The sequence below is a fragment of the Urocitellus parryii genome, chromosome 9 (assembly GCF_045843805.1).
Source record: "Urocitellus parryii isolate mUroPar1 chromosome 9, mUroPar1.hap1, whole genome shotgun sequence".
Classification (NCBI taxonomy): Eukaryota; Metazoa; Chordata; class Mammalia; order Rodentia; family Sciuridae; genus Urocitellus; species Urocitellus parryii.
Window position 1 is genome coordinate 75,071,494 of NC_135539.1, and position 16,275 is coordinate 75,087,768.

At 36.6% G+C, this 16,275-nt stretch overlaps 1 protein-coding gene across 1 annotated transcript; it reads left to right on the top strand.

Annotated features, from left to right (window-relative positions):
* The first annotated feature begins 602 nt into the window (after positions 1 to 602).
* On the top strand, positions 603 to 13,430 carry LOC144256814 (aldo-keto reductase family 1 member C3-like). Its single transcript, XM_077802268.1, has 9 exons — positions 603 to 725; positions 3,715 to 3,882; positions 4,667 to 4,783; positions 5,558 to 5,635; positions 6,055 to 6,177; positions 8,216 to 8,325; positions 8,823 to 8,988; positions 11,948 to 12,030; positions 13,167 to 13,430. Exons 1-9 carry the CDS (start codon positions 642 to 644, stop codon positions 13,207 to 13,209), a joined length of 972 nt encoding a protein of 323 aa, XP_077658394.1. The 5' UTR covers positions 603 to 641; the 3' UTR covers positions 13,210 to 13,430.
* The last annotated feature ends 2,845 nt before the right edge of the window (positions 13,431 to 16,275 follow it).

Here is a 16,275-nt window from a genome sequence, read left to right on the forward strand (position 1 = left end):
CCACTGAGCAGAACGTTGCAGTGAGTGCAGGTTTTATTGCATACTTGTCAGGACTGAGTCCTCTTGAGAATTATACTTTACCAATCAGAAAATTAAAAAGGCTAACATTTGTTCTTTTTACCATTTGATTATTTTTCTGATACTTCAAAAAATGTTCCACAATCCTTTTTAAAACAGTCTTTGTGTTTGTGTGCATGGTGTATTCCTAATAATGTCTGAGCAAAAAGAGGCTTTATCATGACCAAAAGAAAAACAAAAGCCCAAAACCAAACAAACTACAAAAGAATGGGGATGTGAGGTTTCCAGCCTAACAAATGGTCAATAATGGTCCAATCTTGTATGATAACTCACAATACTATTGTTGAGGAGTAGTTTTCCTAAACACAAACATTTTTATCACCATGTAGTAATTTAATTGAAATTTTTCTCTATGATATAGGTGAACAGGTTCTAATTCTCTTTTCATACCTGGAATATTGCTTTAAACTCACTCCTCCCATACAATGTTGGCTAAATATTAAACAGCAAGTAGAATTGGTTAACCATTATATAAGCAGTTGGGGCTGTGAAATCCAGTTATTTATTCCCCAGTGACTGCAGAAGAAGAAGCAGAACCTGCTTAGGCTGAGGAGTCACAGGCAATGAATTCCAGACATCAGTATGTGGAGCTCAATGATGGTCACTTCATTCCTGGACTGGGCTTTGGCACCTATAAACCTCCAGAGGTAACAATGGGGTGCTGGGTTGAGGGTTCAAAAAAAAAAAGTAGACATAAAATGAACAGGATCCAATCTGGGTTGTCAAGTGACCTGCTTCCTATGTGACTCTTAGTTTCTCTGTTTCTCCAGGCGAGAGCTATTCTGTGGACAGAAAAGATAATGGACAGACATGACTCTATATATCATTGTCTGATATGTGGTCATCTATTAATATTCTGGGCCTGCCCACCACCTCCCCACATGTCAGTCCCTTTACCAACTAAGTAAAAAGATGAATGTCAGTACTTGATTTGCACTGGTACTGGTTTCTGTTTATTTCCATACTTCAGGAAATCATTTTTCCTTCCAAAAAGTCAAGTTCCAGAGACATCTGTGTAGCAAAAGGTCCTGGAAACAAGAAGCATAGCATTGATGATGGGGAATATTCCCTCTGCACTGTGAAGAAGTCTTTGGCATCTCACAGAAAATGTTGACCTTGGCTGCAAGAATTTTTCACGTGCTCTCAAGTGTGGGAAATTTTCCTGAATGTAGAATATAAAATTCTGAGAAGTTAAACTGGGAAAGGGTATTTGTGAATTCCTGGTCATCCCTCATGTGTGTTGTATTGACAGGTGACCCTCTGAGCTGGAGTGAGCCAAGTTCACTAGACTGGAAAGAATTTCATATTCAAACATCATCCTCTGATCACTTATTGTGTGACAAGGGACTAGTTTCCTGAATTTTGAATTTAAACATTTTCCTTCTGCAAGACTACGGAAGCATCCAGAGAACAATTGTGCAGACCCATGACAGGACTTGGTTTGGTTGTAGGGCAACGTGGCATTGAAGGGGACCACTAGGGCTTTAGAGCTGCTCCAAGTGCCCTTATACCCAAGAAATTCAGGGATAGAATCAATCGAGGGCAGTAGTACCCAGAATCACTTTCATTTTGATTTCCTGGAAAAAAAAAACTTCTGAAATTTTTTAAAAAGAACATGTTTGATTTGCCTTTTTATTGTTTAACAAATGAACTTTCAAATCATCATCCAAATTTTGTAGACCATGCAATGATTGTAAATGTCACTCTTATTGTATTTTGCAAAAAAAGGGGATTGATTTATCTTTAAAGGCTGATGCTTATGTGAATAACCCTTTACAAGATGAATATAATTCCTTATTTGTGAGTCTAAATCCTTAGAGTATACAGTTTGTACCCGCCAGTGTTTAGGTCTGTCATATAGAGATGTGGTTGTGGGTGGGAGGTGACATAACACACTGCTGTTTGTTCACTGCTGTTTTATCAGTCTGGACCCTGGCTGGATCTGGAATATTTGATTTTTCATGTTTGCATAACAACAAGGATGTGGGCTTTCCCTAAAGGGTACAAACAGTGGAGTTTATATATGCATTGTGCCCTCAGGTTCATAGATCTGTTGTTCCAGGGCAGCAGCTTAGGTTGCCAGAAGACCAGAGAAAATACCTGGAGAGTGCATACAAAGTATCAGTCCTTATCTAGGATGGTCTCAGGGGAGGGTCCAGCAGTGACAGGCTGAGCCACAGCACCTGCCTCCCTCACAAGCATTGCCCAGATGGGCTTCCTCCTCCTCAGGACATTCAGTCCAGTAAGTGCTGACTGGATGAGTGACGCTTATCCTTTCACAGTGCCCTCAGTTCCATTCAGGTTTTAACCTGAATGATTTATTTGTTCTTTTTAGTTTTGCATGACAGTAGAATCTACTTTGACATATTTTACAAACAAGGAGTATATCGTTTTCTAATTAGAAACTCAATCTTGTGTATGTACATGATGTGGTGACTCACTGTGGTGTCTTCTTACTTCATAGGAAACTTATGGCAGATTCATTCCACTGACTTTCTTATTCCTCTACCTACTCTATTCCTTTCTATCCCCATTGTTTCTCTGAACTTCTATTCTTCCTTTCTCTTGCTCCCTTGTTATTTGTTAGCACCCACATATCAAAGAGAACATTCAATCTTTGGTTTATTGGGACTGGCTTATTTCACTTAGCATGAGTGTTTCCAGTTCCATCCATTTAGTGGCAAATGTCATGAAGTGATTCTTTTTATGCCTGAGTAATATTATTACTTTGTTTATATTTGCTAAGTTTTCTTTATCCTATTGTCTGTTGAAGGAACCTAGTTTGGTTCCATAGTTTAGCTATTGTGAATTGAGCTACTATAAACATGGATGTGGCTGAACCATGGTAGTAGGGTGGTTTTAGCTCCTTTTCATATATATGAAGAATCTGTATAATAGGGTCAAATGGTGGTTCCATTATTAGATTTTTGATGAGGCTCTATACTGCTTTCCAGAATGGTTACATCCATTTGGATTTCCACCAACAATGTAAAGGTGTAGATTTTTCTCTACATCCTCAGCAATATTTATTGTTACTGTATTCTAGATAGTTGCCATTCTGACTGGAGTGAGGAGAAATCTTCATGAAGTTTGAATTTGCCTTTCTCTAATTGCTCGAGATGTTGAACATTTTTTCATATACTTGTTGTCTGTTTGTATCTCATCTTTCAAGAAGTGTCTGTTTAGTTATTATGCTCATTTAGCGATTGGGGTTTGTTTTTGGTGTTGAGCTTTTTGAGTTCTTTGTATATTTTGCAAATTATCACTTTATCCACAGTGCGGGTGGCAGAGATTTTTTTTCCATTAACAAGGAAAATCCCAGAAAAGGGAATTTGAGGTTTTTACCACAAGCACAGCACTAACACAAGACATGGGGAAATTTGAGTTTTTTGAGGTCATTCCTTCTGTCCATGACTTTCAAAATAACTCTTTGGCAATTTCTTTAATTCTTACAGAAGAGAAAAATGGACATTCAAAGTTCTGTGGACTAGCCCCTTATCACATAATTAGGGTGTCTGAAGAAAACATTGGAATTTAAAATTCCTTCAGTCTAATGAATTGCCCACTTTCTTACTATAGGTAAGAAATCATTAATCATATGATTTTCCAAATACTTTTTTTTGTTTGTTCCTGTAGGTTCCTAATATTAAAACAACAGAGGCCACCAAAATAGCTATAGAAGCTGGGTACCGCCATATTGATTGTGCTTATGCATACCAAGTAGAAGAGGAGGTAGGACTGGCCATTAGAAGCAAGATTGCAGATGGCACTGTGAAGAGAGAAGACATATTCTGTACTTCAAAGGTATTGTGTATACAGTGCAAAAATTATTGAAATAGATATGAAGAAATGAAAATTAGCTGATGAGTTATTGGTGGAATGTGAACATTGTACAATGTTCATTCACATATAATATCCATTTTCAAAATAGAGAATGGTTGTGAATTGCTACTCACAGTCTAAACATTATGACTTTTAATTTTCTATACTTTTCTCCTTCTGGAATCAGCAGAATGATTTCCTATTAGCTGTGGAATCAGATAGAATTATGACCAGATTATGGTTTCATTTTCTCCATGATGACTTTCCAAAATTTCTTATGATTCTGAATATCAACTTTAACATTTGTTTTTGTCAAAGATAATTTTGTAGGGGGAGTAAACAATATGTAGCTAAAGTGTCTTGATTTTTTTACCATATATTAAAATGTTCAAAACGTGTTTTCCTTCAGTTCTTTAAATTTAAAAAAATCTTGTGAAATAAATGGATGAAATGGACTAATAATAGGTTTACAATCTCTATGAAACACAATAAAGAGATTCAATAATGTTAGTATTTGATAAAAATAATATCTTTTGAGTATTTACTTCCATAGTTTGATTGATTGGCTAATAATAACCAAAAATATTATCCCATTCACATGAATAGGCGAGATGAATGGAAACCAAAGACCTGAAGAGAATATCTTCCCTGTGATCAACAGTTTTCAATCAACAGACAAATGAATGTCTCAATATGAAGTTAAAAAATTTCCCAAATATGAGTCATGTATTAATACAGTCCAATTTCCTTTCTTTAACCATTGCAGCTATGGTGCACTTTTCATCGACCAGAGCTGGTGCAATCTTCTTTGGAAAGATCACTGAAAAAATTTCATTTTGACTATGTTGACCTGTATTTGATTCATTACCCATTTTCAATGAAGGTAAGCAATTTGCATCATCAAACCAATTCAATTCCAGCCATTCCTAGGACCATCATTACCAAGGATGGTTGAATTAAGCTTCTATGTAAAATTATATAAACCTTATTTATATGAATTATAGAAAGTCGAAACCATTTAGATTTGTGATTAGAAGTAATCTTCAGAAACATCTCTGTTTATTCATCCATTATATCTGCATTACCAGAGGTTTGCTTGGTTTTGTTTTACCTTTTTAATTGGTGGTAAATATGACTTTGGGGCAGTTCAAGCTTCATAGTCATTAATATTTGATAGGGTCTCTTCATCTTCCAGCACCAAATCAATCTTGAATAGAAACTTGAATGACTGTCTTAAATACACATACATATTCATGGACACATATGTGTCCAGGTAGATAAGGAATATTGTTTAACCTGTGTCATCACTGAAATTCACTATTGCTGTGATTAATTGCATGCAAGCATGTATCCTCCCAGTGAAAGAGAGGAATTGACACAGGGCAATGTATAGGGACAGGAAAAGTAACATAAGGCAAGTAGGAGACTCCGTGAGGAGAACTGCAAAAATCTTTTAAAATTATATATATATATATATATATATATATATATATATATATATATATATATATATAATTTGATGTAAGAGAATACAGGAAGATAAGCACCTAATGGTTCATGGGTTTGAATGTTCCATTCCATAAATACACCTAGCATCATTGCTATACATGGACATATGAATTTGGTAAGATTGCTGTGATGATCACTTCTATTCCAGCCAGGGGAAGAGCTTTTTCCAAAAGATGAAAATGGAAAAACAATATATGACCATGTGGATCTCTGTGCTGTGTGGGAGGTGAGTGCCTGAGAGAGTGATCACATAGGAGGACCACATGGTGACAGTCAGGTCATGCTTTCTCCTGAAATTGTGGGACAAGAAATCATTATAATTTAGAGAGGATTTTTCTTAGGGTGGTGGGGAGGAATGAATTACTTGAATATAGTAGAGGGAAACAGCAGAGAAAAATGGTGACAGTGAGAAGTGCACCACCTGCCTCCACCTGCAGTGATGTCTGATTTCCCAGGGACACAGGGATTCCTTTTCTGGCTCTCAGTACTGTGCCCAATTATCTTTACCATCTTTCTCTTGTTAATAATCAGTTCATCAGCTTTGTTGTCATTTGTTGAAAAGTGCTCCTATTAACAGTTCTGTCTGGACTTTATACTGACATAGTCCATTGTACAAATGCCTCTTCCCAACCCCTTCCTCCCAAGGCCATGGAGAAGTGCAAGGACGCAGGATTGGCCAAGTCCATTGGGGTGTCCAACTTTAACCGCAGGCAGCTGGAGATGATCCTGAATAAACCAGGCCTCAAGTATAAGCCTGTCTGCAACCAGGTGAGAGCCCTGATCCTCACTGCCATCTCATTTCTTTCCTTGTTTCTGCACCACCTCCAAGTGTCCATTTCTTCTGTCCCCCAGTTCATTTGTCTTTGTAGAACAGAAGAGTCTAATACTGTCTTGGAGAGTGTGGAGGGTTCTCAATTGTACCTGAGCTGGGTGAATCCTTGGTGAAAATGAGGGGACGATCTTGGTGCCCAGTTTCGTAGGAATTTGGTGGTGTACAGGTGATGAGGAGAGTTGTTCTTTATCTGACTTCAGGGATATGGTGAGCTTGCCTTGAGCAATGGAAGTTGACCAGAGACTGGATGGGTGAATGTGTAGTGGCAGGAATTGTGGGTAGGAAAGAGGTCCAGTGCACAGGAATGGGCAGTGAGAAAGAAAGAGTGAAAACAGAAGATCAATTATCAGGTTTTGTGTGGAGGTCCGGAGCCTGAATCATTTTTATGGCTTATTTCAGTTTTATGGATCCAGAAGCATTAATTAGAAAAAACAGCAGAGCTCATGAAAGTAACAGGACTGAGAGGAACTTACTTGTGTATGGTGATTCTGATGGTGGATCAAATTCACATTCAGGAACTTTAACCAGAATATACAGTTGGCCCTGAGCCTAAGTCCTTCTATCTTTCTTTCTTCCATGCTTTCTGATATCAAATCAACTGTTTAATTACATCTATTCTGGGCATGGTTATTTGTCTGTGGTTGGAAAACAGAGACCATAACTTTTATAAATGTTGATAGTGCACTATAAATTTAAAATATAATTGCTAATAATTGAAAATAATTTTGTATTAATTTATCTTAATTTTTTATCATGAAATTTTTCAAACATACAGAAACTGAGAGCATGATATAGGACATTCATATAGTCTACCTTGTATCTAAAATTGTTGACTTTGGGAAACACTGTGAGATGTAGATTTCTGTGGATATATCTGCATACACCTCAGTAATATTTTGCTAAATTTCTTTAAAGTGTATTGTAGATTAGACTGCTAACTCTTAGAGAACTCAGGGAACATTTCCTAGGAATGAAGATCATATCTCACACAACACATTTCATTACTATACCTAAAGTTATTTGTAAGTCTCTCATACCATCTAAATCCAGTCTGTGTTCACGTTTCCCATTGGTTTTCTGAAATATCTTGTATTCTTCTTCCCCTTTCCAGGATGCCACTCTGGTTCACATGTTGCTCTTTGTCATGTATCTTAAGCTCTTTTCATGCAGAATGGTCAGTCACCCAGTGCTTTTTCATATAATGCTTGAACCAGGATCTGTTTTCCAAACTGTCTTATTGTATCAGTGAACTTGTTTTTCCAGTCCCATTTGTAGTCAGTTAGGAGTTAGACTTGAATTCTTTTTACAAATCAAGGGGCAGGAATAGTGGTCCTTAGTTACTGGTTTTTGCATCACACTTGAAAAATTGCAGACATGTGGCTCAGACTTGCAGGCATGAATTTACTACAAAGGATAAGAAAATGGCAAAAGATGAAACTCTTAAGGGAGAGTGAATCCTCTCAGAAAGGAGGGGGACGGCATGCCCACCCTGGCTTCCAGTTTTCTAGGGAGTCTCTTGGGAGTTTTGTAGTCCTGCCAACCTTCACCTTCACCTTCTAGACTGTTGGCTCACAGTAGGGTGGCCTCAGATATCCAAGTTTCCATTGTTCATGTTCTTGACCGCAGAGGGGAGATTTTCAAGTCTGGGTCACTTTGTCCCACCCTGACTGGCTCTAATTAGAATTTGTTCTTATATATTATAATTATGGAGAATTATTCTAAGCTCCTTGAGATATGGACTAGGGCTTATAGGTTTTGATGAACAATTTTACCCAAATGTTACCTGCAGAATATCTATCAAATGTCTTTCAAACTTATTCTCATGAGTCATTGGTCAATCTTGGTTAATGGCAAAATTTAAAGTCCAAGTTTCAATTTTTTAAAAAATTCAGCTTTTTTTTTCTTTGGCATTTTGTTTTCATATTAATATTAACATTTTGTAGAATGAGATACTTTCTGTCTTGTCCACTGCAGGTAGAATGTCATGTTTATCACAACCAGAGGAAATTGTTGGACTTCTGCAAATCAAAAAACATTGTTCTAGTTGCCTATGGTGCTCTTGGAACTCAACGAGACAAACAATGGTAATGAAACATCAGGGAGTTTACCTCAGATGTCTTATAAGACTTAGATTTTGGAAGATCACTCTCAAGTGGCTCAGGGACAGGAGAGAATTTGCACTTCTGAAAAGGTCCCATAAGTCACTGATGCTGCAGGACCAGGGTCTGCATTTGAGGATGCCTACTTAGAGTGGTCCAAATAGACCTCAGTATGTTTTGTGAGTGGGTGTAATGGTGCTTGCCTGTCATTGCAGTGTCTGGGGAAGCTGAGGCAGAAAGATTGTAAACTTGAGGCCAGCCTCAGAAACTTAGTAAGACCCTTTGTCAAAAATAAAAAGGGGTAAGCATTTGCCTCTCTGGCAAAATGCTTTTTGATTCATCCTCAGTAATTGCCCTTAAACACCACCCTCTCCACTACCTACACACACCAACAAACAAACAAACAAAAAAAACCCAGAAATAAATGAAATCCTCCTAACTACTTGACCTCAGGACTTTATCATTAATTTCTTCTCTTCCAGGGTTGACCCGAGCTCCCCAGTTCTCTTGGATGATCCTGTTCTTGGTGCCTTGGCAAAAAAGCACAAGCGATCCCCAGCCCTGATTGCCCTCCGCTACCAGCTGCAGCAAGGGATTGTGGTTCTGGCCCAGAGTTTGAAGGAGAATGAAATAAAAGAGAACATTCAGGTAGAGAGGAGGTCTGTGGGAATGTGGGTTCTTCACATGTGTGCCTCTTTGAAACTTGTAAGGATCATATTGGGACCAGTCAATATCAGCAGCATGTCCTCTGCATGTAAGATTTCAGGTGCTTTCAGAGTGTGTTCTTTTACTCTACAATGGGACAGACAGTGCAACTGGATAGGATTAGGTTGGACAAAGCACAGAGATTTGGTTTCAGCATCAGTAGCCAGGTATTGTGTGATTCTTGCAAGTAACATCTTTGTATATTTTTTAATTTTCCAAAATGAGAGTTTGGATTGGGCAACTTTTATTCCTCAAATTATTATTTTTTACACTTCCCCAAATACTCAAGCTATTTTAATATTCATATATTTATTCAATTTGAGTTTTTTCACTTGCCACCTGTCAGTTTATGTATTACCCATTTAGATGGTTTGTTCATCTTTTTATTCTCAAGTAGAACGTTTTTGAATCATTACTTAGAGTAGATGCAAAACAAACCACCCATAATATTGAGGTTAGTGCAAAAAACACTTGTTTATCTCATAATCCTATGGCTTGACTATTAGCCTGAATTCATTGAATTCAGTGAATGTCGTCCAGTTACACTGGATTTTCAAAAATTTGTAAGAGATTCTCATATGAATCCGCAGAATATGTGGTGCCACTGCTTTAGTCCTGTTTGCTTTGTTGTCTGGGGTGTCTGAGCTCTGCTCTATAGAACTTCACATATACCAGTTGATGACTCAGACTTTATCTCATCACATAGCACTGTCCGCAGGCAGTGAATGGATCCTTGCAGAGCCTTCTGATGCCTAGGTAGGCTCACAATGGGCACATCACTGCTTCTGCCAGGTTCTATTTGCCAATGCAAATTATAGACCATACAAGACTCAATGGGTAGGGAAGTAAACAGAGTCTCTTAGTGAAAGAAGCTGCAAATTCACATAGGAGTTTAGATACTGGGACATGTGAATTATTGGGGAAGCATTTTTGCAAACAATTAACCACATTGATGTATTCTGAATATTGTTTTTCAGATACAGATATATTTGTTGAAATATGTTCTCCAAATTCTCCTTGTGTTTCTTTTTTTTTCCTTTTGGTATACTTTCATGAACAATGTTAATTCTCTTGTTGTTTTCACGTCTTTACTTTGTGGTTGATGAGTGGCATATTTTTCTTACATTGGGAACTGAACAGTCCTTTAGTACATTACTTTACAAAAGTCTTATAGTCCTTAACTCCATATTTATTTCAATTGCAGGTTTTTTTTAAAAAAATTTTTCTTTACAAAAAATCCAAATGCACACATAATTTTTAAATGACTAGCTAAATTTCCCAATAACACGAATTACTTTTCCAGCTACTTTTCTGTCATTGGTTGTCTTATTTGCTCTTTTTCATAATCTTAATTATATTGGAAAATCAGTCTTTTTGTCCTACATCACAAAACATTTGCTATCTCTTCACTCATTTATAAATATCTTGGCTATTGTAGATTGACCTATTATAAAGAATTTAGAAGCACTTTATCAATCTCTTCCCAGATTGTTGCTGTTTGCTTGATATTGCAGTGGAACTCTCACTAAATTTGGAGAGAAAAGTACTTTAAAATATTAAAGATTCCAATCCATGTTTATGATATGATATGGATTCCATTAATTCCTTTATCCTCTGTGCTCATGGAGAGATCAATCTGGCTTGGAACTCCAACTGTGGCAGTAGCTCTGGTGCTGGGGATTTTTTCCTGATTTTATTACTCTAATTTAATGAGTACACAATATATTTTGAGCGTCCAATATGAAATTTCAGAAAAGTCACCCCCTTATTTCGTTTGTTCACCCACCTTGCTGAGAGACTGCTTGTCTGGTTTTATGCCACTGAGCAGCCAGGAAATTGACTTTATATCAGCCAACTTGAAACCTCTTCAGTAAACTTCTCCATGAAGGCCTTTGTATATATGCTGTTAGATTTATTCACATGGTAGTGATAATTCTGATAATCCCTTTTTATTTTGAGAATTTCCAAATGCACAGAAAAGTTCAAAGAATTCTGTTAGTTCCATTTACCTCATTCATCAATTGTTAAATTATAAACATTTTACTCTTGCCATTTTTGAGGAAATTACATATGATTTAAGTATCTATTTAGGCATGTTAGGAATTTGTGGAAACTGTTTTCATGCTTAAAATGTCTCAGTTTTAGACAAAGTGATCCTCGCTCCACCACCTCCTTTGACTTTATTAACCTAATTAACAAGATATAATTAGTACTTTAAGAATTTCTGACTTAAAAATTGTTGAACAAGAATCATTATTGGAGTTTGAAGTTTCCACTGATGTGATATAGAAACTGACCTGTAGCTGGGCAAGTGGCACATGCCTATGATCCCAGCAGCTCAGGAGGCTGAGGCAAGAAGATGGAGAGTTCAAAGAAGCCTCAGCCAAAGCAAGGTGCTAACCAATTGAGTGAGATCCTATCTTTAAATAAAATACAAAATAGGGGTGGGGATGTGACTCAGTATTCCAGTACCCTTGAGTTCATACCCTGGTACCTTCCTATCTCCCCCGCAAAAAGAAAGAAATCAAAGAGTATCCTTGGAAATTATTGAATCATCTTACATATTTCAAAATGTTGCCTCTAGCTTTTTCTGAGTCTTTTAAGTACATGACACCGTAATCTTGGTATAACATTAGCCTTATTTGCTACAGCTTCTGTTTAATGATCTCTCTTTGTCTGTAGTTGGTACAGTTTCACTACATTATGCATTAGAAGTGATTTATTTTTAATTTTCATGAGATACTTATTGACCATTTGAGCCTTTTGCTTCATGTCTTTAATAAGTTTTGGAAAAAACTTCTCAGATATTTTAAATGTTTCTGCAGTTATCTGATTTCATTGGATTTCCAGGATCTGCAACACACAGTCCACCTATGCTAAATACTTTTAACTTGTGTGATAGGTTTTTGATTTCGAGTTGACTGCAGAAGACATGAAAGAACTAGATGGCCTGAACAGAAATTATCGATACCTTGCTGCTGAGTTGTAAGTAATGTTGGTTGACGTGTGACCATTGTTTATTTTAGTTTCAAGTCTTTCCCTCTTATTCAATGGAGTTTTGATCAGACCTCAGACACTGATGTGGCTGACAAATGGCATCTGTGGAGGCCATTGGGAGAACATTTGGTTTTGAGTTTGAAAATGGAGACATCTCAATGCAGAGGATAAAGTCGTTTTTGAAAAGAGAGATTCAAAAGCAAGGGAAAAGTGTGCAGAGAAATCATCCAAAGAGAATTATAGTCATGAAAATATTTTTACTCCTTTTTGATTCTTTATGGTTATAGAGTGTGACAATGCACATATGTTATAAGTGAGGGTAAACAAGGAATATATGTCCCTTCTGCCTGAGGGAATGTTAATTTATAATAGAAATTGATGTGATGATATCTGAGAGGGGATTATATAATCAATTATGATATGTCCTTAAAAACTGGAAGCTATATTTTTATAATTTCTAACATATTGTTAATATAAATTTAAAAAAGGAAAAGGAGGACCATAATGTCAAGAGACAGTAGCAAGCAATTGGCAATTCTTGCTCCCTATTAATTATTTCCAGAAGTAATGGTTTTCTGTTGTATTGTTACTAAAGTACAGAGATGTAAATATTATATAGTGAGCTCCAGGGGTTTGCACGTCTAGTTTATAAACAACATCCTTTCCATGTCTGAATGTAGCACTGTGTCATGTGTGATCAGCAGTGAGCAAATAATTAATGAACTAGTGAAATGGAAGTTAAATTGCTAGCAAAATACTCTACCCTAAAATAGTTTTTGTATTGGTCAATATCTAAACCTGTTTTTATACTAAAGATGGTATAAATGATGTGTCCATTTATATATTTATATATAAGGAAAGATATCTTTGTTTGATACAGCTAAGGGAGATGAGATGAATATGAGTGAATTCTTGTCTCAGTGAGCTCTTTGTGTGCTGTTCTAGAAAAGGGAATAGAATTTGAATAATTTAGTTACCTTTCTGATAAAGCTATATTCAGGAAAGTAGGAAAGGCCGATTTCACAACCACTCAGAAAATATAATGGAGTTTGTAGATGTCACTTCTTTACCCCTGTAAAAATGGTGTCACTGAGTGTGTTATACATTTTTGATTCTCATTTTAGTGGGGCTGATCATCCGAATTATCCATTTGCTGATGAATATTAATGTGTACACCTTTGTCATGACTTCTACTGGTATCCTCCGTGTGGGTCCTGATGCAGGAGACAGCTCAGATGCTACTCATTGGACACATCACTTCTGTTGTTAACCTGTGTGTCTTAGCAACTCACATTCTTCTTGAAGCAATCTTCACCAGTCCAGTAAGGAAGACACTAAAATTTTCATCAAATTTTGAAAAAAATAAAGTTTTTTATCTCAAGATTCTACATTCAATCCATTATATTTATGATTACTTTCTTTTTGAGTGATTATGAACAAAAACTAACTGGGCTACTAGCTTGTAAGCAGGGGTTTGGTGATGTTAACACATTTCTGGGGAAGCAGAATATAGGAGTTCTCAGGATCTAAGGAAGTAGCAATTGGTATTTATTTTTCAGTGTTTCTCTTGCCCAGGGAATAATTAGAAAACAGAATACATTCAGATAATGGTTCATGGTCTGCAAGATGAAGCACATAGGGCCAGGATAAGCATCAAGGTCAAGGGCTCCCTTCCTGCAGCTTGAGGACCAGAGCTCCTGAAAACTAGGGAATAAGGTTCACCTTTCAGATGGTTGTCAAGGAGGTGAGAGGAAATCGGCCTGGAAAAAGTGTGAGGGGTCAGATGTGCCAAGGTTGAAGTGAGCAGAGTGGAACACTTCTCTTCTTGAGAACTATAATAAAAATTCTTTATTTCTAGCACATTATAATTATTCATAGTAGTGAGATTCATGATGCCACATTCACTCATACATCTAACATTTGATCAATCTCATATCTCAATGACTTCCCTTCATGTCCTCCCCCTCCCCATGATCTTCTTGCTGGACTCTCCTGATCTTCCTCCTATTATTATAACTTACTTAATGTGATGTATATGAACTTGTATATATTAGTTGATATGATTTTATTCATATACTGTGGTTTATACATACCTGGAAATAGCATAATAGGGTAGATTTTATCCCCCAGTTACTTTGCTATGCCTTTTCCCTCTTCCTCCTTTTTCGTAATTCCTTTCCTCTACTCTGTTGTTTTCCTTCCACCAAATGTTCTTTTGATAATAATACTCTACAGATTAAAAAAAAACATTTTGTGTACTTTATCAAATACCTTAGCTGGATTTTTTATTAGCATTAAAAGAAAAGCTGAAACAATCTTAATTACAATATGTTTGGAGATATTTATGTCAAATTGGATGCATTCATAGAAAGGAATCTCATAAATCACTTGAAAATTTAGAATATAGAGTGATGTGAGAAAATGTTGGACTAGTAAAGCTCCAGTTTCTCCCATGGAAATATCAAGAAACCATTAGATTATGGGGAATGAACAGTTGACACGTTTGTAAACAGTCAGTTGTCTAAAGCACCAAAGAACGCATGCAATGAAGAAAAAAGAGATTCACAATGGCAGACGATTTCAGTGTGGTTTTGCCTGCCATTGCCAAAGCTGTGTCACACAGAATGGTCTTGGTCTTTAGGTAGTGTCAACAGGGCTATCAACTTCTTTCCTCAAAGCAAATTAACTCTACTACAAGTCACTGCATCTTATCTGGTCACAGACTTTGGAAGATACCAGTTAGCAAAGCTGTGCTTATCATCTCTAAGACACCTTGCCTTGGCATGCAGTGTAACCTCAAAAACGGTTGCTGAAATTAGACAACACACATCAGCAGATCAGAGAGGCAACTTGTTTCTCATAGTGCAGCAAACATACCTTATCTCTTAGACAGGTTTACTCCCACAACAAAAAGGCCAGAAGAAGAATAAGCTCTGGGTATTTTTCACATGAGTCTAGAAGTTCTCCCATCCACTCTTGGACCTTCCCTCTTCTCTGTGTTGACATCTTTAGGCTGGGAGCAGAGCACCCAACACAGCAGCACAATATCCAATTTAGGAAAGGAGACAGCTCTTATTAAAATTGCCTTCTTAAACCAGAGGGATACTTGCAGAGAAGCCTCTAGCAGGTTCCATCTCATGTGGCATTGACTAGGACTGGGTCACGCTCCCTTTGAAACAATGATCACATGTTAATGCCAATGGAATTAACATGACTGACTCACAAATAATCTGGGTGAAAGAGATGTTGGAAAGAGCACAATCTCAGTTACTGAAGTCATATTGAAAGAGCAATGATTTATTTAGGTTTCATTTTTTTACCAGAGTTGCCTAGACTTTGAATTGCTTGGGAAACTTAAAATCTTGTGATAGCTTAAGTTTTAATTCAACCCAATGTGTATGAGTCTTTTGGTTGAAGACTTAGGTTTAAGTGAATTGGTCTATATAAATAGATATGAAATGATTATTTCTCATTATAGATATGTTTCTCCCAGATAGTTAGTACAAGGACAGATCAATAGGTGAACAGGACAGGCCAGCAGTAGGTCTGTTAAAGGAGAAATGTAAGAGAGTGAGAAGAGTTTTCCAACTTTCATTTACTCTATTATTTTGTTTTCTAAATTTTTAAATTTGTTTTAATGAGTTATAGATGACATTAGAATGCATTTATGCACTTTGATATATCATGCATAGATGGAATATAATTTATTATTTTTCCTGAGTATACATGTTGCAGAATCATATTGGTCATGTATTCACATGTATACATACAGTAATGATGTCTCTTTCATTCTTCTAACTTTCCTATCCTTACATCCTGTAACCTCCCCTCCCATCACTCCCCCTACCTATTCTAAGGTAATGCTATTCTTCCCTAGTGCCCCCACTTTATTGTGAATTAGAATCTGCATATTAGAGAAAACATTCTGCCTTTTGTTTTGTGGGATTAGCTTATTTCGCTTAGCATGATATTCTCCAGCTCCAATCATTTACTTGCAAATGCCATGATTTCACTCTTCTTTAAATATTATTAAAATATTTAAATAATATTTCATTGAGTATATATAGCACATTTTTTTAACCCAATCAATAAACAGGCTAAGGAACTGAAAGACACTTCACAGAAGAAGAAATACAATTGGTCAACAAATATATGAAAAACTATTCAACATCTCTAGAAATTAGAGAAAGGCAAATGCAAATCAAAACTACTGTAAGATTTTATCTCATTCCT

Bases quoted from the DNA above. Each gene is read 5' to 3' on its own strand.
- LOC144256814 (XM_077802268.1), top strand. From the start codon at position 642: ATGAATTCCAGACATCAGTATGTGGAGCTCAATGATGGTCACTTCATT. The intron at 4,784-5,557 runs GTAAGCAATTTG...CTTCTATTCCAG, and splicing joins ATTACCCATTTTCAATGAAG to CCAGGGGAAGAGCTTTTTCC. The intron at 6,178-8,215 runs GTGAGAGCCCTG...TGTCCACTGCAG, and splicing joins ATAAGCCTGTCTGCAACCAG to GTAGAATGTCATGTTTATCA.